Source organism: Oncorhynchus mykiss, chromosome 9 (genome assembly GCF_013265735.2).
Source record: "Oncorhynchus mykiss isolate Arlee chromosome 9, USDA_OmykA_1.1, whole genome shotgun sequence".
In the NCBI taxonomy this organism is placed as follows: Eukaryota; Metazoa; Chordata; class Actinopteri; order Salmoniformes; family Salmonidae; genus Oncorhynchus; species Oncorhynchus mykiss.
The window spans coordinates 52,157,158-52,181,256 of NC_048573.1; the positions used below are offsets into that span (position 1 = coordinate 52,157,158).

Consider the following 24,099-nt stretch of genomic DNA (forward strand, 5'->3'; position numbering starts at 1 on the left):
AGTATGTGTAGGCTAAAGTCTGCGCTGACCTTGTGTTTAGCCAAGCTGACAGCAGCTAGCTAGCATAGCTTGCTGATAACTGCAGTTGGCAGTCCTATCTACTGTAACTGATATTTCTCTCAAATCAATTTTGTCAAGATGGCAAGAGCCAGTGTCAGGAATGTGTTTTTTATGACACTCCACAACACCTTGCTACAAAAGTAGCGTGCAATTTAGCTTCAACGTTTCATTGCGTCATGTAAATGGCGGCAGGTAGCCTAGTGATTACACCGTTAGGCCAGCATCAAACCCTCAAGCTGACAAGGTAAAAATCTGTCGTTCTGCCCCTGAACAAGGAAGTTAACCCACTGTTCTTAGGCTGCCATTGTAAATGAGAATTTGTTATTAACTGACTTGCCTAGTTAAATATGTTACCGTGGAAAAGGTATCAGCTGTGAGTTGAATTCCCAGTCTTGAGTCAGCTCAGCTGTCCTACAACACAATATTATATAACTAGCTACTTTTGTCTCGTCTCTCCTTATGTGCGCTGTTAGATCTTTCCCGTGAGACAAAGCCCAGAACTACTAATCTCCCTACAACAGGTGGAAGCAGTGTTCTGCTAATAAAGAATGTGCAATTTGATACTTTCCTGTATGGTGTCCCGTATAAGACAGGAGTTCCCAGACATGTTTGAAGAATACACAGGAATAAATAAATAAAAACTACCAGAGGCATACACAGCACTTTCAACACATTATCATCCACACTGCACCAATCCATTTCCCTGCATTGCTCATCACACCCGTCTAACTACAGTAAATATTGCATAATGTTACATTTTGGTTTTGAGTAGAAATATTAATATAATTAGTCTAAAATGCCTAAAGTCAAACACTTCACCAAATTTGTATGCTTTAATTAAGTTTGCCATAATTGTTCCAGCTCATAAAAAAAATGCCTCAGACTAAAGTAATAGGCTGAAAGGAGGTGAACAATGTTTTTATTTCTTCAGGAAATTACACTATTATGAAATGTGTAGTCATAATAAACTACTTTGTGTTACTGATGGTTCATGAAGGCTGCACAGACACATGACCAAAGGCAGTGAAATCACATTGCTAGAAATTGACAATGTGTATTCCCCTCCAGACTTGTGGTTTGATGGTTGTTGAACATTGAGTTGTCTTAAGTCCTCCTCAAAGCAGTCAAAAGATTCAGGAAAAACTCTGAAATTTAGAGAAAGCATTAGAGCTGACCAAAGTACATTTGAAATTCATATTGTAACTGAAAGCAGTGTTAATAAGATATTACCTATGTGTCACATGGAGGAACATTCATACAGGCCAGACTTTGTTTTGGGTCCTTCAACAGTGTACAGTTCGCAAATGGTTTCCCATCAAAGTAGGCTTTAACCTTAACATGAAACCCTACTGTCTCACTGGCAAGGAAACAAATAGCAAATAAAAAGTTAGATTCACCTAATTTACACCTGACACAGCAAAACACAGCAGAGTGCATAGATTTCACACTGCACCGGATAATCCTGAATGTGCCACAGAGACCAAGCCATGCATAAATCGTATGTAGCCTATTTATTAAGAAGCATAGGAGCGGACACACACAAGCTACTTGGTTAATCAGGGAATAGTATATATTATACAGTCAGTCTCCTTACTCATATGCAGACAGATCAGGTATGCACTTTTGTTCTCTGGTCCTTTTGGCTCCTTCTCCACAGGGGGGATCACACTGACTCCACTCACTCCATTCACTCCACTTACCATCAACTAAACACAAGTGAAGCATTATGTGAGGAATATTACTTCTTAAACTTACCATTTTCTTCCCAGTCTAAACAGTTCACACGTATATTATGAAAACATTTTGTGACGTTTTTGTTCATTTTGGTATTAGGCTGTATTTTATCTGGCTGTTCGAGCACACAATATATATTTTTAGGCTTGTTGGAGTTTGGTAGCTGAAGTTTACGCCCCTTCATCTGTGATTGGTCAACAGTAGGGATTATTCTATGAAGTGTTTATCTTTAAACAACAAATGATTCGTTTTCATACACATTTTCTCATTTGAGAAATACTGCCCCAAACATCTTAGTTAAATGTGCAATTGTGAGACTAAGACCTCCTCTGCAAAAACATCAAAATGAATTACAGATTTATTGAGTTATCTATGATTCATTTGGAATCTTTTCAGGAAGTGTACTTGTTGCTTCGGCGTCTCAAGTGGGACAAACAGTAATATTGCCACTTTTTTCTTGTTTTTCAAGCAAAGGTATTTTAAGGGAGTATGCGAACACAGACGATCACTTCGCCTAGCCGAGTTCAGCAAGGAGCAAACCAAACCTATGCATGTGGATGCCTTTAGCCTACTGCATATGAAATGCATAATTTGTATAATCCAATTATCACTGCAAAAACATACAACACTTGGGCTGAATAAAATGTAATGAAAGAAAGCAAACAACACAGCTTAATAAATGGAAGCTAAAACTTGTTTAACTCACAGTGACATGAGTTAATGTCATAGCAGGCCCTGTAGTCTGTAATCTTTCCTTCACACGTCTTCCCATCAAAACCTGCGTGTTCACACCATCTTTGCCGTCTTTGCTGTCCACCAATTTTTCGACACCTAATTTTTCCTCTATTAGATTTACATTCTTCCCATCTCCCCCACTGCGACCACTGACCATCCACTGTTGGACAAAGAAATAACTATTATCCTCATGGGAAGTCTTACAGTTGTTAGGAGGACAAGAAGGATACAATGTTTTCACTACAGAGTACCATATACCTTAATAGTATTTCTGTAAAAGTGTATAATATTATTCTAATTACAGTGACAAAATCAACGTCTAAACTGAACATCAGCTGTTGACAGCTATAATCATTCTAAGAGAGGCAATTTTATCAAATGGCTATTCTGCTAAAAACAATATTTGCTCAAATGTAAATAATTGATGAAATGGGCAGAGGGGATGGGTTCTCTTCTGGCTGTCAATATTTTACCTGGGCAATGGTTTTTGGTATTGCAGATTTTTTGGTCTTTATTGGATCCAAAGCAGGGCAGACCTCCATGTTTAGGGGCTGGGTTGTTACACTGTCTGAGCATTTCATGAATCCCCACCCCACAGGTAACGGAGCAGGAGCTGGGGGGCCCCCACAGCCCCCAGTTACCATTCACTGTTGAGGATAAAGAGGGAGGTTTGTTTCACATACAGTAGGAGTACATGTCATTGCTACATTCTGTGTATGTAAACAAGTAAAAACTTTAGGGTAGCAGTCAGAACCTCAGAGGAAAATAGGATTGCTTTGCAATGCCACTTACCAGGACAGAAAGGAAGCTCATCACAGGTCCTAGTGTTGCTCCCTAACCCAGGGCATTCGTCACCAGGGGGCACTGAGGACGGTGGTGGGTTGTTGCATGATCTGTTGCGCCGCTGTGTAGGTCTGGGTAAATTCTCCCCCCCACAAGTGCCTGAGCATGGCTGCCAGCCATCCCAGTTAGACCAACCACCATGAGCTACAGTCAAAAGAAGAGGAGAGCGGACTTACTCCAGTGGAAAGACATGCCAAACTTGTATCATGTATGGTGATGGTTACTGCACATGAAGGAATAGTGTGTATTGTCTAAATCCTGATGGTCTTTACTTGGACAGATGAGATCAACCACGCAGGGTTCCTTTTCTTCACTTGGACCGTCACAGCTGCCTCCACATCTAGGTTGGGGTTCGGTGCATGTCCTCACTCTGTTTCTTACGCCCTTATTACAAGTCACTGAGCAGGGCTGCCACTGACCCCACTTACTCCATTGGCCTTGTTCTTAAAAATGTTAGGCAAGATCATCAAAAGAAGCCCAAAAAAAACCTTCTGATATTTTTTAATTTATGTTCCCTGTCTGTTAGAGAGTATGTACCTGGACAACAGCTTGAATCAATGCAGACTTTGGTCTCTAACGCGAGTTTCTGAATCTCTTTATGGGTAGTCGTCTGAGCACATTTTCCCTGTCCCTGGCATTCTCGTCGTCTCTGCGAAACTCCCTCCTTACAGGAGACAGAGCAGCGGCCCCAAGCAGTCCATTCAGACCATGAAGGTGGCCTACAGGTGCCAAAAAACACAACAAATCACATCCTGCACTGGGACATTGGATGTTCAAATCTGAAACTAATTGACACCAACCTGGTCTCAGAGCATTTCGTATTACTCTGTACTCACCCACAAGACTTGCATTTTCTGTCTGCTCCAATGTATCCGTAGTGAGGGTTAAGACAACAGTCATCCATTGTCACTTCTCCCAGTAGCCAGAGATCGTCACAATTTCCAGAATCAAAGCTGCTGTAACAGTTCACCTCCTGTGATACTGGAAACATATACAGTTGAAGTTGGAAGTTTACATACACCTCAGCCAAATACATTTAAACTCAGTTTTTCACAATTCCTGACATTTAATCCAAGTAAAAATTCCCCGTCTGAGGTCAGTTAGGATCCCCACTTTATTTTAACAATGTGAAATGTAAGAATAATAGTAGAGAGAATGATTTATTTCAGCTTTCATCACGATCCCAGTGGGTCAGAAGTTTACATACACTCAATTAGTATTTGGTAGCATTGCCTTTAAATGGTTTAACTTTGGTCAAACGTTTTGGGTAGCCTTCCACAACCTTTCCACAATAAGTTGGGTCAATTTTGGTCCATTCCTCCTGACAGAGCTGGTGTAACTGAGTCAGGTTTGTAGGCCTCCTTGCTCACACATGCTTTTTCAGTTCTGCCCACAAATCTTCTATAGGATTGAGGTCATAGCTTTGTGATGGCCACTCCAATACCTTGACTTTGTTGTCCTTAAGCCATTTTCCACAACTTTGGAAGTATGCTTGGGATCATTGTCCATTTGGAAGACCCATTTGCGACCAAGCTTTAACCTTCTGACTGATGTCTTGAGATGTTGCTTCAATATATCCACATAATTGTCCTACCTCATGATGCCATCTATTTTTTAAAGTGCACCAGTCCCTCCTGCAGCAAAGCACCGCCACAACATGATGCTGCCACCCCCTTGCTTCACGGTTGGGATGGTATTCTTTGGCTTGCAAGCCTCCCCCTTTTTCCTCCAAACATAACAAAGGTCATTATGGCCAAACAGTTCTATTTTTGTCTCATCAGACCAGAGGACATTTCTCCAAAAAGTACGATCTTTGTCCCCATGTGCAGTTGCAAACCGTAGTCTGGCTTTTTTATGGCGGTTTTGGAGCAGTGGCTTCTTCCTTGCTGAGCGGCCTTTCAGGTTATGTCGATATTGGACTCGTTTTACTGTGGATATTGATACTTTTGTACCTGTTTCCTCCAGCATCTAGACAAGGTCCTTTGCTGTTGTTCTGGGATTGATTTGCACTTTTTGCACCAAAGTATGTTCATCTCTAGGAAACAGAACGCATCTCTTTCCTGAGCGGTATGACGGCTGCGTGGTCCCATGGTGTTTATGTTTGCGTACTATTGTTTGTACAGATGAACATGGTACCTTCAGGCGTTTGGAAATTGCTCCCAAGGATGAACCAGACTTGTGGAGGTCTACAATTTATTTTCTGAGGTCTTGGCTGATTTATTTTTATTTTCCCATGATGTCAAGCAAAGAGACACTGAGTTTGAAGGTCGACCTTGAAATATATCCACAGGTACACCTCCAATTGACTAAAATTTTCTGGAATTTTCCAAGCTGTTTAAAGGCACAGTCAACTTAGTGTAGGTAAACTTCTGACCCACAGGAATTGTGATACAGTGAATTGTAAGTGAAATAATCTGTCTGTAAACAATTGATGGAAAAATTACTTGTGTCATGCACAAAGTAGATGTCCTAACCGACTTGCCAAAACTATAGTTTGTTAACAAGACATTTGTGGTGTGGTTGAAAAACGAGTTTTAATGACTCCAACCTAAGCGTATATAAACTTCCGACTTCAACTGTAGATCATTCATAGATTCTAATCAATACTTCAATCATTTTTCTAGTATTTCACCATATTTATTTTTTACTGAACCTTTCATTTGTCAGGGAGTCATACTGACACCAAGGTCTCTTTTTACAGATCAAATGAACCTTTATTTGCCACATGCGCTGAATTACAGAAAATACACACATCAAAATAAAAATACAAAATGCAAGCTGAGAGAAAAACATGGTCATGAATAAGGTCAGTAATTTAATAACATTTTGAAGATTGTTCCTCAAATAAGGTATAAGAAAGGTAAACCAGATTTTAGTTAACACAGCGACCGAAGGAATTTCCAGGGTTAGCCATCCCTTAGACCGGTTAAGTCTAAAGTTTAGTAATGATGTTAGTTGCAGTCAAGTTTTTGTAAAAGGGCTTCATACATGAAAACCTAGCGATGTATCAACCTATGTGACATCAAAGAGGGCCAAGCAAATTTCAGGTAGAGAATGCAGGGATGAGTACCGAAACTGTCGCCCGTAATAAAGCGCCTCTGATAATCTAACGGCTTTAATAAAGTGGCAGCTGCATTTATACATATGATGTCGCCATAGTCTAGGACTGACAGGAATGTCAACTGAATAATCTGCCTTCTACTTCAACTATTTTGCAAAAGGCATGACCTATTTCTATAGAATACATATTTACTCTCAGCTTCTTAAGTAACTCATCATTATGCATTTTAAAAGACAGATTTTCATCTATCCAGATGCCCAGATATTTGTAATCAGGGACAAGATAAATATGGACACCATCCAAAGTACATATGTTTAAATTATTTGTATGAGCTCTAGACAACAACAGACTTAGTTTTTACCTGTATTCAATATTAATTTCTGGTCCATAAAGTTTTTCTGTAATACAGTGAAGGTAGACTGTAGTTCAGACCAGTGACAACCTATCATGAAGGGCAGGTGGGGCAGAGCCCAACCTGTTTGAGCCCCACATGTTTAGCTAAAAGATACATTTATTTATTTCTCCCTGTGTTGCATGTTATTTTGGCATTTAGACAGTGGCTTGCGAAAGTACTCACCCCATTTGGCATTTTTCCTATTTTGTTGCCTTACAATCTGGAATTAAAATAGATTTTTGGGGGGTTTGTATCTTTTGATTTACACAACCTGACGACCACTTTGAAGATGCAAAGGCCATTCCAAGACATGTAAATGTTTCCCCTTAAACCACTCAAGTGTTGCTTTAGCAGTATGCTTAGGGTCATTGTCCTTCTGGAAGGTGAACCGTCCCAGTCTCAAATCTCTGGAAGACTGAAACATGTTTCCCTCAAGAATATCCCTGTATGTAGCACCATACATCATTCCTTATATTCTGACCAGTTTCCAAGTCCCTGCCGTTGAAAAACATTCTCACAGCATGATGCTGCCATTCCCACAGCATGATCACTGTGGGGATGGTATTCTCGGGGTGATGAGAGGTGTTGGGTTTGCGCCAAGCGTTTTCCTTGATGGCCAAAAAGCTCAATTTTAGTCTCATCTGAGCAGAGTACCTTCTTCAATATGTTTGGGGAGTCTCCCACATGCCTTTTGGCAAACAACAAACGTGTTTGCTTATTGTTTTCTTTAAGTAATGGCTTTTTTCTGGCCACTCTTCTGTAAAGCCCAGCTGTGGAGTGTACAGCTTACAGTGGTCCTATGGACATATACTCCAATCTCCGCTGTGGAGCTTTGCAGCTCCTTCAGGGTTATCATTGGTCACTTTGTTGCCTCTCTGATTAATGCCCTCCTTGCATGGTCCGTGAGTTTTGGTGGGCGGCCCTCTCTTGGCAGGTTTGTTGTGGTGCCATATTATTTCATGTTTTTAATAATGGATTTAATGGTGCTCCGTGGGATGATCAAAGTATCTGATACTTTTTTATAACCCAACCCTGATCTGTACTTCTCCACAACTTTGTCCCTGACCTGTTTGGAAGGCTCCTTAGTCTTCATAGTGCCGCTTGCTTGGTGGTGCCCCTTGCTTAGTGGTGTGGCAGACTCTGGGGCCTTTCAGAACAGGTGTATATATACTGAGGTCATGTGACAGATCATGTGACACTTAGATTGCACACAGGGGACTTTATTTAACTAATTATGTGACTTCTAAAGGTAATTGGTTGCACCAGATCTTATTTAGGGGCTTCATAGCAAAGGGGGTGAATACATATGCACGCACGACTTTAAAGTTTTTTATTTGTTATAATTTTTTGAAACAAATTCTTTTTATTTCACTTCACCAATTTCAACTATTTTGTGTATGTCTGTTACATGAAATCCAAATAAAAACCAATTTAAATTACAGGTTGTAATGAAACTAAATAGGAAAAAGGCCAAGGGCGGTGAATACTTTTACAATGCACTGTACTTGTTACATATCAGTTTGCAAACAATGTTAAAAGAAAATCATTGAGTTAGTAAAGCTGCATACAAACATTGTCTCTTTTTTGCTTTCTTGAGTAAGGCAGCTTAAAAAAACAGGTGTTTCAGCCTAGCTCAGTGCTTTCTGGGGTGGTGGGGCAGCCAGTGGAAAAAAAGGAGCGTAGGGGTTGGTAATGTTCTCTTGTTGCGCTATGAATGGCTCAGTGTTCTGTCACTCATGGGGACACTACGTCACCGCAACATTTACGGGGAGAGCTTGATAATTCAACCACCTTGGGTGGTGCCATAGATTTACATTAGAAGGCTCAAGGTCATTGGTCACAGATAAAATTAGGTTTTATTTACCGTAGCTTTGATTGGACTGATCATGTCAACGTCATACTTTAAAGAATTTAGCTAGCAAGCTCGACAAGCAGTCATCATCCTGAATCAAATTGGCAATATACTGGAAAATATTTTTCAATCCTTGTCACATGAAGAGAAATTATAGATTAAATGTATCGGTGCTCATCAGCCATTGGACATAAACATTACACAACAAGTTGGAAATCCCAAATTCAACAATGAGTGGTTTGGAAGGAATAATATACAGTTAACCACATCATTTATAACTAGGAATGCAGCAGAGATAGTGCTATGACCTGATTTACATTTAGTATACATTTCAAATAAAAATATCTTCGCTGAGAATTAATCAAGGATTCACATATTTTAGCTAGGCAAGAAAGAAAAAAATTGGGCAATAGTTATTTAGGTCACAAGGGTCACCAGCTTTGTGAAGGGGTAGAACATGGGCCGGATTCCAAACCTTGTGGATAGTACCAGATATAATCGTCAGATTAAAAATATGGGTTAATGATTCATCAATCAGGGTGGCCGAGAACTGCAGCAAAAATGGATCAAGCACATCAGCCTGAGTGGATTCTTTTTTTTACATCAATCTTAAGCAAGGCATCTAGCACATCACAGGTAGTAAATTGTTGAAATGAAAACAGAGATTCACTAGAAGTTGACGAGTTAACCGTCATGTTGGCTAGAGGCTAGCAGAAGAAAGAGCAGTCGATTGACTGACTGGGGTCAATTATACCACCGTTTCTCTCAAACAAAAAGCCTGCCGAGATAAAATGATTAAAAGCATCACTTATGCCATTCTTCTCAGTTATGATGCCAGAGCCAGAATTTAAAAGTAATGTGGTGTCTAGCAGTAAAGTGAAGTGTTGTTCACAAATCAATATTTTTAAATATCACATTTATTCTAGTGTTACTTAAACAACAATAGTAAAGGCACTGACCTGATTCCCTTATTGTCATCAGCAACACTAATGAAGTCCACAACAACTGCACCATTTCTCTGTCTTTGTCTATGCCTAGTACTTCTTACTGTAAGCTCTCTGTCCACTCTAGCAGGCTTATCTGGTTAATGTTTCACTTTATTGGGAAAAAAAACAGGAAAGATGTGCATCCCATTCCCGTAAGGTTAATAAACTCCCCAGTAAGCACGGACCGACGGCGGTGTCTTTTGGACGTCTTTTTTTGGGTCCAGACCTCTTTTTCTTCTGGTCCGGACCGGCTTTGATTTCAACGTCCATGGATGTAGATTTTTGGTCCGGTCTGGATGGGCCTTGATTTGACCCAAACATGTTTTGGTTCAGATTTGGTCAATCATAGATGTCTATGCTTCATAAGTTTGGACAGTACAGCATACAGTACAGTACAGCAGAGTACAGTACAATACAGTAGAGTGCAGTACAGTAAAGTACAGTACAATGGTACTAAACTCTACTGTGCTCTGCTGCACTGTGCTGTACCTTCCAAACTTGTGAGACAGTACGAGTCAAAAGTTCGGAAACACCTACTCATTCCAGGGTTTGTCTTTATGTGTACTATTTTCTACATTGCAGAATAATAGTGAAGACATCAACACTATGAAATAACACATATGGAATCATGTACAAACCAAAAAAGTGTTAAACAAACCAAAATATATTTGATATGTTAGATTCTTCAAAGGAGCCATCCTTTGCCGTGATGACAGCTTTGCACACTCTTGGCATTCTCTCAACCAGCTTCATGAGGTAATCACCTGAAATGCATTTCAATTAACAGGTGTGCCTTGTTAAAAGTTCATTTGTGGAGATGATTTCCTTCTTAATGCGTTTGAGCCCATCAGTTGTGTTGTGACAAGGTAGGAGTGGTATACAGAAGATAGCCCTATTTGTTAAAAGACCAAGTCCATATTATGGCAAGAACAGTTCAAATATATGACAGTCCATCATTACATTAAGACATTAAGGTCAGTCAATCCGGAAAATTTCAAGAACTTTTAAAGTTTCTTCAAGTGCAGTCGCAAAAACTACCAAGCACTATGATGAAACTGGCTCTCATGAGGACTGCCAAAGGAAAGGAAGACCCAAAGTTACCTCTGCTTCAGAGGACAAGTTCATTAGATTTAACTGCACCTTAGATTGCAGCCCAAATAAATGCCTCACAGAGTTCAAGTAACAGACACATCTCAACATCAACTGTTCAGAGGAGACTGCGTGAATCAGGCCTTCATGGTAAAATTGCTGCAAAGAAACCACTACTAAAGGACACCAATAAGGAGAGACCTGTTGGGCCAAGAAACACGAGCAATGGACATTAGCCCGTAGAAATCTGTCCTGAGATTTTTGGTTCCAACCGCTGTGTCTTCGTGAGACGCAGAGTAGGTGAACAGATGATCTCTGCATGTGTGGTTCCCACCGTGAAGCATGGAGGAGGAGGTGTGATGGTGTGAGGGGTGCTTTGCTGGTGACACTGTCTGTGATTTATTTAGTAATTCAAGGCACACTTAACCAGCATGGTTACCATAGCATTCAGCAGTGATACGCCATCCCATCTGGTTTGCGCTTAGTGGGACTATCACAAGGGCAATGACCCAAAACACACCTCCAGGCTGTGTAAGGGCTATTTGACTAAAGAAAGTGATGGAGTGCTGCATCAGATGACCTGGCCTTCACAATTACCTGACCTCAACCGAATCGAGATGGTTTGAGTGAAGGAAAATCAGCCAACAAGTGCTCAGCATGTGGGAACTCCTTCAAGACTGTTGGAAAATCATTTCTCGTGAAGCTGGTTGAGAGAATGCTAAGAGTTTGCAAAGCTGTCATCAAGGCAAAGGGTGGCTACTTTGAGAAATATAAAATTACATGTGTGTTATTTCATAGTTTTGATGTCTTCACTATAATTCTACATTGTAGAAAATAGTAAATTAGTAGGTGTCCAAACTTTTGACTGGTACTGTAGAAGCAGTGTTCCTTTTTACATTTACAGGTTGGCCTTTTAGCAGACACTCTTATCCAGAAAGGCTTACAGTCAATGCATTCAACTAAGGTTAGATAAACAACAACAACATATCACAGTCATAACAAGAAAAACACTTTTTTGTAACTGTTACTGACAATCTTATTGTAGTTGAAGTGTTATGTTTCACTATATTGGATCACTCCAATATATTGGTATCACTCCGCGGCGGAGGGATACATCCGAGGTGAGGATTTACAGATTTACTCCCGTGTACACCTGTGTCATGGCTGGGGTCCGCCCCTATATATAGACCCCATGGCCACGACACACAGTCTCTTTCATTTTTCTCAGTGGACGTCCATATGGTTTGAGGTACAAACTTTCTGACTTTCTCTTGGTAAGTCACTGGTAAGTGTAATATCTTGCTCCAGGCTGTTTGCAGCCTGGAGCAGCCAGCCACATGGCCAGTCTCTCCTCTTGAGTGTTCCACTCGCTGCGCACAGTTGATCTGTATCTACCACCCGTGGTTTGTCATACTTAGCGTTACACTACGACTCCGTGTGCATCCATCAGTATGGCTTTTGCTGCCACAAACTAATTTCCCTTCCACAACTTGCCGACTGGAAGAGTATCGTGGTGGGCTTTCCACTACGTTGAGACATTAACTTTGGAGTTCCCTAACGGGGTTACTCCATATTGTGCTGTTTTCACTGTTTGGATATTAAACCGGCTAGGTAATATTGCAGTTGGTGTAAAAACAAATAAAATCAATTACCTTGTTGCTGTTTTTTTTTGGTCCGCTTGCGTTTCCCACACAGGTCTTCCCTTTTTTTTGCAGAGGTACTGGGTCATTTATCCCTCACTGGGTTCCTGTTCCTCCAAGTGGGTCACGACATAAGCTCTCCCAGGGCGTCGGACCTCTGCTCCGTGGCCTTGTTGGCTTGGCTGAGCTTATGGCTTCCCTTTGTGACAAGTGTGATGGTGGCATTCCCCCCTGAGGATCTGCGTAACTTGTGTATGCAGTGCCTGGGTTTGAGGGAGGTGGAGCGCCCTACTGGATGTCTGTTTGTGTGGTGTTCTCAGAACAACTGTGCCTGGCGCGATTGGAGGCCATGTGCAAGTGGGTCGGCCGGGCTCAGGCTGGGGATGAGCTCCCTCCCTCAGGAGTGGTGCCCAGTACCCCTGCCAGGAAGTGTGGCCCGAGCCACCACAGACAGAGCTCATCTGCTGCTTGTCCTGGGCGAGGGCAGGAGTTGGACCGCTGGGACTACCTTGAATGGAGGGCGCATGCCAATATACCAATATATTGGAGTGATCCAACATAGTGAAACATACTGAAGGTTACATATGTAACCACGGTTATGTAAGCTATATGGATCAATCCAATCCTCCACGGTGCTTGAGGCACCTCAAAAATGATGTAGGGAACGTGTGTCGCGGCCATGGGGTCTTTATATAGGGGCGGACCCCAGTCGTGACACAGGTGTACACGGGAGTAAATCTGTAAATCCTCACCTCGGATGTATCCCTCCGCAGCGGAGTGATACTAATATATTGGAGTGATCCATATAGCTCACATAACCGTGGTTACATACGTAACCTTCGTTTTGTTGTTTTTTCTTTTGGTCTGAAAAGTTTGAACATGATCACTGCCAGAAAAAGCGAACATAAGTACATGTGACAGATGGGAGGAATAATACATATTCCAAAACGCAATCTTCAGTTTCCTCCATTTTCCTATTTTAATTGGAATAAAAATGTTGAATGTGATATGCTTTCTTCATTGGCAGGTCGAAATAAGTGATTGTATATACGGTTGTAATTTGGCCATAGAAACAATGAACGTAAAAGGAGTCTTTCCAATGTCCATAAATGTATTTTCAGTGTGCGTAGAAGACGTTTTTCAATGTTCGTACAAGACATCTTTTCAGCATCCGGATGTCATTTTGCTCACTGGGTCATACCTCCCCCTGACCATCTTGAACAATTTTTCAGCATTGTTGCTCAATTGTTATACAGTGTTGCACAAATGCACCCTGTTTAACCCTGCCAGACTGAATAGGCAAAACAAAAGAAGATTTAATTTTTTTCATTGAACCTTTATTTAACTAGGCAAGTCAGTTAAGAACAAATTCTTATTTACAATGACGGCCGAGATCACCAGTTTATTTTAACAATGTGAAATGTCAGAATAATAGTAGAGAGAATTATTTATTTCAGCTTTTATTTCTTTCATCACATTCCCAGTGGGTCAGAAGTTTGCATACACTCAATTAGTATTTGGTAGCTTTGCCTTTAAATTGTTTAACTTGGGTCAAATGTTTTGGGTAGCCTTCCACAAGCTTCCCATATTAAGTTGGGTGAATTTTGGCCCATTCCTCCTGACAGAGCTGGTGTAACTGAGTCAGCTTTGTAGGCCTCCTTGCTTGCACACGCTCTTTCAGTTCTACCCACAAATGTTCTATAGGATTGAGGTCAGGGCTTTGTGATGGTCACTACAATACCTTGACTTTGTTGTCCTTAAGCCACTTTGCCACAACTTTGGAAGTATGCTTGGGATCATTGTCCATTTGGAAGACCCATTTGCGACCAAGATTTAACTTCCTGACTGATGTCGTGAGATGTTACTTCAATTTATCCACATAATTTTCCTACCTCGTGATGCCATCTATTTGTGAAGTGCATCAGTCCCTCCTGCAGCAAAGCACCCCACAACATGATGCTGCCACCCCCTTGCTTCACGGTTGGGATGGTGTTCTTCAGCTTGCAAGCCTCCCGCTTTTTCCTCAAAATATAACGATGGTCATTGTGGCCAAACAGTTCTATTTTTGTTTCATCAGACCAGAGGACTTTCCTCCCAAAAGTACGCTCTTTGTCCCCACATTCAGTTGCAAATCATAGTCTGGCTTTTTTATGGCAGTTGGAGCAGTTGCTTCTTCCTTGCTGAGCGGCCTTTCGGGTTATGTCACTATAGGACTCGTTTTACTGTGGATATAGATACTTTTGTACTTGTTTCCTCCAGCATCTTCACAAGGTCCTTTGCTGTTGTTCTGGGATTGATTTGCACTTTTCGCACCAAAGTATGTTCATCTGTAGGAGACAGAATGCGTCTCCTTCCTGAGCGGTATGACGGCTGCGTGGGTCCATGGTGTTTATACTTGCGCACTATTGTTTGTACAGATGAACGTGGTACCTTCAGACATTTGGAAATTGTCTTGGCGGATTTCTTCTGATTTTCCCATGATATCAAACAAAGAGGCACCGAGTTTGAAGGGAGGCCTTGAAATAAAATCCATAGGTACACCTCCAATTGACTCAAATTATGTCAAATGTCAAATTATGTCAATCAGAAGCTTCTAAAGCCATGACAACCAAGCGGTTTAAAGGCACAGTCAACTTAGTATATGTAAACTTCTGACCCACTGGAATTGTGTTACAGTGAATTAATTATAAGTGAAATAATCTGTCTGTAAACAATTGATGGAAAAATTACTTGTGTCATGCACAAAGTAGATGTCCTAACCAACTTGCCAAAACTATAGTTTGTTTACAAGATATTAGTGGAGTGGTTGAAAAACCAGTTTTAATGACTCCAACCTAAGTGTATGTAAACTTCCGACTTCAACTGTAGGTATTCCTCTTATCTAGGTGGGTGAGGACAGGGTGGAGTGCAATTGAGATTAGCATTGTCCATAGCATTGTCTATGGATCTGTGGGGGCGGTACGCAAATTGGAGTGGGTCTAGTGTGGCTTGGATGGTAGAGTTAATGTCTGCCATAACCAGCCTCTCAAAGCACTTCATGATTACAGAAGTGAGTGCTACAGGGCTGTAATCATTGAGGCATGAAGCCTGAGAGTTCTTAGGAACAGGAATGATTGTGGTCATTTTAAAACATGCTGGGATTATAGACTGGGGCAAGGAGAGGTTGAAAATGACCGTGAATATGGCTGACAGCTGTTCTGTGTATGCTCTGAGAATGTGCCCTGGAATACCGTTGGGGCCCGCATCACTGTGGGTGTTGACCTGATTAAAGATCCTTCTCGAGTCGGCCTCGGAGAGCGAGATCACCCAGTCCTCTCGGTCAGCGACAGCCCTCACACCCGGCTCGATGTTGTTTTCAATACTGTATGCAATGTCTATGGGTGAATTATGAAACAATTACTGTATGCAGATGTGCAACAAAATTGTAATTTAGATTTGTTTTTGCAATTACTTGATCTATTTTAAATGTACTGTAAAAATATGTTGCAGATTCAACTTTAATTGGTGACTATGGAAACAAATATAAATGTAATTAACAATGTCTTCAATATTGTTACGTTCTGACTTTTATTTCCTTTGTTTTGTCTTTTTAGTATGGTCAGGGCGTGAGTTGGGGTGGGCAGTCTGTTTGTTTATCTATGTTTGGTTTCTGTTCCGGCCTAGTATGGTTCTCAATCAGAGGCAGGTGTCGTTTGTTGTCTCTGATTGAGAATCATACTTAGGTAGCCGGGGTTTCACTGTTGGTTTGTGGGTGTTTGTTTCCGTGTGAGTGTTTGTCGCCACACGATACTGTTTCGGTTTCGTTCATGGTCACATTTTATTGTTTTGTATTTTATAGTGTTCAGTTTATGTATTAAAGTAATCATCATGAACACTTACCACGCTGCATCTTGGTCCGATCCTTACGCCGTTACAAATATCCAACTTTATCCAGTGCCTTACTTTTTTATGAGTGCTTTAATTAATTTTCCTTGCCAAATGCAGGTAGGGTATGTGCTTGTTATGTAATGAGGGGCAATTTTGGTCATTTCTTAGGCCAGGTGAAAAACATGTCAATTAACATTTACCTAAGTACTATTCTTGTTCCTACTTATTCTTGTATATTACTTTTAATTTTTCATAGATGTCACCAGTTTGAGGAAACAATTTTAACCACTAGTATTGCATGAGTAAATCGCTCTGGATAAGAATCTGCTAAATGACACATTTAAAATGTAAATGTAATAACAGGTGGTCATTACCAGGTTATGATGAGATCTTAACTTGGACCGGTACATAATAGTGGTCACAATTCTGACCAACTGGTCGTATTCTGGTTAGTAAAAATACATTTTAATTCAACCAGTTGTGACCAAAATAATGCGTCATAAAAAGCCCACTGGTCTGTGTTCGTGGTTGGTGACAGCAGCAGACTGCAAGCCCCCCTTTTCCCAACCCGTCCTGTAGGTGGCGACAATACCCTATCTTGGAATTCTCTGCTGCTGTCTCGCAACTTGAAGAAGAAAATGCGAAACAATTCCGGTTCCGGAGACTCGAAGTGTTGACCTGACAAAATGCTCGCCCGGTTGTCAAGGTTTGGGCCTGCCTTGCCCCGTTTTCGCCCTTATCTTGTGTGCGGGACTCGGTTCGTATCTCAATCGCCACCCTCGGGTGCTGCTGGTTCGGCCACAGTGTCGGATTTGCAGCCTTCACATGCCAAGGAAAGTCATGGACACGCAGAGGTCAGCGCGTTCGAAAAGGTGAGTCGGTCCGGAATCTAAACGTAAATAACATTCTCTAGCGATCATCTGTTATTTACATTTTTCTCATCCGTTGTAGTTATTGACATAACGATACGCATTTCTTCAGTCAAACATTGTGGCTAGCTACATTACTAAATCAAATGTTATTGGTCACATACACATGGTTAGCAGATGTTAATGCGAGTGTAGCGAAATGCTTGCGCTTCTAGTTCCGACAGTGCAGTAACATTAACAATTCCACAACTACTTAATACACGCATCTAAAGGGATGGAATAACATGTACATATAAATATATAGATGAGTGATATCTGGGGACATAGGCAAGATGGTATAAAATACAATATTTACATATGAGATGAGTATGTAAACCTTACTAAAGTGGCATTATTAAAGCGACTAGTGATCCATTTATTAATGTGGCCAATGATTGAGTCTGTATGTAGGCAGAAGCCTCTCTGTTAGTGATGGCTGTTTAACAGTCTGATAAGCTGTTTCAGGTCTCTCGGTCCCAGCTTTGTACTGTACTGACTTCGTCTTTTGGATGGTAGCGGGGTGGACAGGCAGTGGCTTGGGTGGTTGTTGTCCTTGATATTTTTGGCCTATCTGCATTCAGGGATAGTACTAGCTAGAAACATTAGCTAGCTAGTTAACACTTTCTTCACAGTGGTGTATCATGAAACCATGACAACAATCTCTCTCAAATCTCTACAGAATCGAGATTATCATGGGTTCTCTCAGGACCCTGTCGTTGACGAGTGGAACATGAGGATGGCCTTCTTCTTTGGCATCTCTATGGCTATTGTGGTTGGGGGTACCTTCATCCACTATTTGCCAGACCATGGGTATGTTTAAGCTGCACTGCACATCCCTGTCACTTGCTCTCACAAAGAGTAACTGAGAACTGAAAAGCCCAGCAACAGTAGATATACACTGAGTATACAAAACATACAGAACACCTGCTCTTTCCATGAGACTGACCAGGTGAATTCAGGTGAAAGCTATTGATGTCACATGTTAAATCCACTTCAATCATTGTAGATGAAGGGGAGGAGACAGGTTAAAGAAGAATGTCTTGAAACATCTCTATCAAGCTTGTCAACCAGACACTACTTTGAGGAAACCAAACTACCGGAAACCAGTCCTTTTCAGTTAAAGGCAGTGACGTGAGGAGACAAATTGTCTTGTTTTTGGGAAAGGTTGCGTCATCATCCCCTTCATTTGACGAAGACTACTGATTGAGTATTTTATTAATCAAATGTTTGTTTTTTTGTTAAAAAATAGTAATGTTAATATCACATTACACATTTAGTAATGACAGAATGCATTTTAAACTTCAAGCACAGTAACACTTATGACTTTTTGTATCAATAGGAGTGGGGGAAAAAGGTGCCTGTGCATTGATAAGAGCTCTGCTTCCCGACTCTGACATTATACATTGGGTTAGGGCCTGTTTTTTTTTTCATCAATAACTAGGGTACGGGCAGGGGTCGGGTATCACTAAATTGATCACTAACATTTTGAAGCTGAGCCATTTGCTCGTGTTTTGCAGTACAGTCATATCTGACTAAGATCTAAGATCATGGTGTCAGAAGTGTTTCAACCTCGTCAAATCTAAGACAGAGACTACTTAAATGTTCCTTGAGTTGGACGAGCAATATCCACCATCGCAGTACGGATGAAGCCTGAGCTGGAATGTGAAGCTAACTGAAGCTGGTTAGCTTTAGAGACACCTGAGTAGATCTAGCTTGCTTTGTAGGATACCCTTCTGGACTCCACAAATTCACTTATGTTGTCTCCATCTCTGAACCTCTAAAACAAGCATCCAACAAACCCATACACATCTTACATGTTTGATTTTAACTGATCACCACAAACACAATAATTGATCATTAATCTTTTTGGCCTGTCTTTTTCTCACCAGTATGAGGCAGTGGGCCAGGAGGGAAGCAGAAAGGTTGATTACACAGAGGGAGGCTGCAGGCCTTCCTCTTATGGAGGAGAACTACTATGACCCAAGCAAGATTGTGCTACCAGGAGCCGGAGAAGAGTAGGATGTACTATAAGGAGATGCACATTGATCATTTGTTTATTTCTCTGACTGTAAATTTCTCTTCAGTATGTTATTAAACATACACTACTCTACTACACCATTGCTTGATCATTCTTTTCTAGCCAGTGGTCAAACTGAATAGCCTTTAGTAGCAACTGTGACCGTATCAGTGATCATGAAATGGTACGATAGAGTCAAACTACTGGAGTCAACTCTGTGAGCCCCTTGTCGTTGCCCCAGGCCATGCCATCGCATCTCCAATGGATGATACCACAGCTGTGAAAGTGTGACATTGTTATCATGCACCGCCCCCTTCAAATAATATTACACGAGCAAACACAATCTCCAGGAAGTCAAAGGCATACATCGACAGAGGGTGTGTTTAGACGGGCAGCCCATTTCTGATATTTTTGTTCACTAATTGCTCTTTTGACCAATCAAATGAGCTCTGAAAAAGATCTGATGAAATTGGTCAAAAGACCATTTAGTGGAAAAAAGATCAGAATTGGGCTGCCTGTGTAAACACAGCCTTTGAGTGATGGCATGGATGCACAAGTGCACACAGTAGTAGTGCTGGTGATTGACGAAATTGAATGTGGCCTTATGACCATTCTGAAAGAAGATAAGGATTTAAGTACCAACCAGTAACCTCTTATTACAATGCATGCAAGAATAGGCTTCAGTTAAAGATGAACTGAAACACTAAAACAAACCATGACATCTCATTATTTTGTACTTTTTTGTCAAGGGAGGCCCGATGCTCGCTGGCTTCCCTTGCCTTCAATGCTACGGACGGCAACAATGTCATACTCGTTTGGACCAGACAGCTTCAGATAAATGGCCTACACGAAGACAGAGGGGTGCTGTTTCGCTCGCTTGGATGCTTTCAAATCCCATTGAGAGCATACATCATTAATTCATACATTGCTGTGCCCCTGGCCTGAGGATGGAAGTTCAATATGTAGCTAGATGTACAGGGCTAATGTTAACTAGCTAAAGTTGCCCATTAATGGAAGTTAGGCTATCGAACAAGAATTTTAATCAGGTAACCTAAGACAACAACAAAAAATGTACTGTATGACAGAGTGATAGACCGTTTCATCAACCTGAAAGAGAAGAGGATGGCATTGGCGTTTCTCTACAAGTAGGGCGAGTCAACATGTTTTTCTACTTGCATGAACACACACACGCGTTTGGTTTCCCCAGTGATTTTACCCACACATCGCTACTGCGTCTGTGACAGTATGGGCAATTTCCATTTTAAAGTAACATATTTTTTTTCTTCATTGGCTGATTGCACCCAACTCAGGAATACACACCCATTTGACTACTTTAAAATGGTGGAAGTCCTCAATGTCCATGGTAAAATGGGTTTTATAAACTGGGTGGTTCGAGCCCTGAATGCTGATTAGGTGGCAGCTGTGGTATATCAGATAGTATACAACGTGTATGAGACATTTATTTTGACTGCTCCAATTTGGTAACCAGTTTATAATAGCAATAAGGCACTTCTGAGTTTGTGGTATATGGCCAATAAAACACAGCTAAGGGCTGTATGCAGGCACTCCATGTTGCATCATGCTTAAGAACAGCCCTTAGCAGTGGTATATTGGCCATTTACCACACCCCCTCGGGCCTTATTACTTAAATATCCATGACGATATATATCCATATCTCTCTATGACAACAGGAACAAAGCCAATGTTAACTCGTTTTTTTTTCAAAGATGCCGAAATGCCATGTGCGTCCACCTATATCAGTGCATTCATAACCTAACCATTATGAAACTTCTATTCGATCAAATAAGCCCCCTGTAGTAAATGATCAATTCCAAAAATGTTTATTTTCGTGAACAGATTTTGGGCAGAGTAAAACATCTCGCGTCGCCTCATTCTCTCTGGCAAAAGCAAGCAATAACGTTTATATTATAATCCCTAAATGTTACAAGGCTAATTATTAATTTACTGCTGTATACAATCTTGGGTCAATTGACCCACCCAAAATTCTTGACTTAGTATTGCAGAAACTGTTTATCCAATAGAAATCCCGGATCACACTTGCAGGCCATGTCATGGCGACGTTGGCTAGATAAGGTCATGCATAGAAACACATCATCGGGTGTAATGGACGTCTCGATTTTTCACTTCTCTCAATGACCAAGTTTCCATGCGCACAGTATTCCAGATAGTAGGTCATATCCCGCTTAAGGTCTTCGGCTTCCTCAACTGGTGGCCCGCGGGCAATTGTATTTGTCCCCCCAAGTTCTGACAAAATGTTTTACCATATTTTGATTTTATTGTTGGACATAAGACTGTAAACACCAGCAAATCAGCTCCAAGTCATTTTAATTGTGGAAGTCTGTTCCAAAGTATTCCAACGCATAATACAGAGATACATTTATTTGTATACGATCACATACTGTATCTGTTTCGGGTACTTGCGGTCAATTTGCAGTCAACAAATTATTTGTAATTACATTCTGAGCCCCCTGACAATACACTCAAGAAACAAAATTGGCCCGCTGCAGAATCTAGTTGATCTCAAGCCTATAACCTCTCACATATAGTGTGTTATAATAAATTCTGCAGAATTCATTTTTTGCAGTAAAATGATACAAATTTTACAACTTTTCCAGAAAAGGAGAGGAGAAATTATTTATTTCTTGAAAACGTGAAGATGCGTGTAATGTTATATTTGACATTTATGCAAGCAGACAGTATTTCAACCACATAAAATATGCGCCCAAGATTAACTTACAGTGCCTTGCGAAAGTATTCGGCCCCCTTGAACTTTGCGACCTTTTGCCACATTTCAGGCTTCAAACATAAAGATATAAAACTGTATTTTTTTGTGAAGAATCAACAACAAGTGGGACACAATCATGAAGTGGAACGACATTTATTGGATATTTCAAACTTTTTTAACAAATCAAAAACTGAAAAATTGGGCGTGCAAAATTATTCAGCCCCCTTAAGTTAATACTTTGTAGCGCCACCTTTTGCTGCGATTACAGCTGTAAGTCGCTTGGGGTATGTCTCTATCAGTTTTGCACATCGAGAGACTGACATTTTTTCCCATTCCTCCTTGCAAAACAGCTCGAGCTCAGTGAGGTTGGATGGAGAGCATTTGTGAACAGCAGTTTTCAGTTCTTTCCACAGATTCTCGATTGGATTCAGGTCTGGACTTTGACTTGGCCATTCTAACACCTGGATATGTTTATTTTTGAACCATTCCATTGTAGATTTTGCTTTATGTTTTGGATCATTGTCTTGTTGGAAGACAAATCTCCGTCCCAGTCTCAGGTCTTTTGCAGACTCCATCAGGTATTCTTCCAGAATGGTCCTGTATTTGGCTCCATCCATCTTCCCATCAATTTTAACCATCTTCCCTGTCCCTGCTGAAGAAAAGCAGGCCCAAACCATGATGCTGCCACCACCATGTTTGACAGTGGGTATGGTGTGTTCAGGGTGATGAGCTGTGTTGCTTTTACGCCAAACATAACGTTTTGCATTGTTGCCAAAAAGTTCAATTTTGGTTTCATCTGACCAGAGCACCTTCTTCCACATGTTTGGTGTGTCTCCCAGGTGGCTTGTGGCAAACTTTAAACAACACTTTTTATGGATATCTTTAAGAAATGGCTTTCTTCTTGCCACTCTTCCATAAAGGCCAGATTTGTGCAAAATACGACTGATTGTTGTCCTATGGACAGAGTCTCCCACCTCAGCTGTAGACCTCTGCAGTTCATCCAGAGTGATCATGGGCCTCTTGGCTGCATCTCTGATCAGTCTTCTCCTTGTATGAGCTGAAAGTTTAGAGGGACGGCCAGGTCTTGGTAGATTTGCAGTGGTCTGATACTCCTTCCATTTCAATATTATCGCTTGCACAGTGCTCCTTGGGATGTTTAAAGCTTGGGAAATCTTTTTGTATCCAAATCCGGCTTTAAACTTCTTCACAACAGTATCTCGGACCTGCCTGGTGTGTTCCTTGTTCTTCATGATGCTCTCTGCCCTTTTAACGGACCTCTGAGACTATCACAGTGCAGGTGCATTTATACGGAGACTTGATTACACACAGGTGGATTGTATTTATCATCATTAGTCATTTAGGTCAACATTGGATCATTCAGAGATCCTCACTGAACTTCTGGAGAGAGTTTGTTGCACTGAAAGTAAAGGGGCTGAATAATTTTGCACGCCCAATTTTTCAGTTTTTGATTTGTTAAAAAAGTTTGAAATATCCAATAAATGTCGTTCCACTTCATGATTGTGTCCCACTTGTTGTTGATTCTTCACAAAAAAATACAGTTTTATATCTTTATGTTTGAAGCCTGAAATGTGGCAAAAGGTCGCAAAGTTCAAGGGGGCCGAATACTTTCGCAAGGCAATGTAGGTCTTATCAGAAAAATGTTCTTTTCTCAGCTTTTTATTTCCTTAAACTGACATTGGACATCTTGCACAACACCAATCTTTCCACTGTTTGAGTTATTGCATTTTTCCCCAGTCCCTAAACGAAAGACAATTTTACCGATCTTAACAACATTAATGAATGAATTCTTTCGACGTAAGAAATTCTGGTGAGCACTACTTTATTTAGTCTTCTAGAGCAACAAGTTATGACAGAAGATAAGCTGTATATAACTTTAGGTGACAAACAAATGACCTACCAAATGTCCGAAATTATAAGCAGAGACTTGGCTAGATTAGGGGTTAAAAGGTACGGAGTATCAGCAAAATAAATTATTATGCAATTATTATGGTGGATCAAAGTGATTTGTTTGACAAGCAGGATGAAAACGTTATCACACAACACCCATGATATGTGCAACTGAGCCTGTGCAGACTACGAAAAACAACAGTTTTAAATGTTAATGTACAATATTTGATGGATTTGCAAAAAATATGTTACAAATTTC

At 40.8% G+C, this 24,099-nt stretch overlaps 2 protein-coding genes across 2 annotated transcripts; one reads left to right on the plus strand and one right to left on the minus strand.

Moving 5' to 3' along the window:
• Window positions 1-1,055: 1,055 nt before the first annotated feature.
• pfc (properdin P factor complement 2 precursor) lies at window positions 1,056-9,748 on the minus strand. Its single transcript, NM_001246322.2, is given in 10 exon segments — window positions 1,056-1,205; window positions 1,291-1,417; window positions 1,655-1,766; window positions 2,501-2,689; window positions 3,003-3,176; window positions 3,322-3,516; window positions 3,645-3,815; window positions 3,910-4,091; window positions 4,209-4,353; window positions 9,639-9,748. Coding segments are annotated over 9 exon segments (1,350 nt in total). The 5' UTR covers window positions 9,694-9,748; the 3' UTR covers window positions 1,056-1,205.
• Window positions 9,749-16,852: 7,104 nt separating this feature from the next.
• On the plus strand, window positions 16,853-19,284 carry LOC110532337 (NADH dehydrogenase [ubiquinone] 1 beta subcomplex subunit 11, mitochondrial). Its single transcript, XM_021616142.1, has 3 exons — window positions 16,853-17,133; window positions 17,849-17,979; window positions 19,059-19,284. Exons 1-3 carry the CDS (start codon window positions 16,948-16,950, stop codon window positions 19,186-19,188), a joined length of 447 nt encoding a protein of 148 aa, XP_021471817.1. The 5' UTR covers window positions 16,853-16,947; the 3' UTR covers window positions 19,189-19,284.
• The last annotated feature ends 4,815 nt before the right edge of the window (window positions 19,285-24,099 follow it).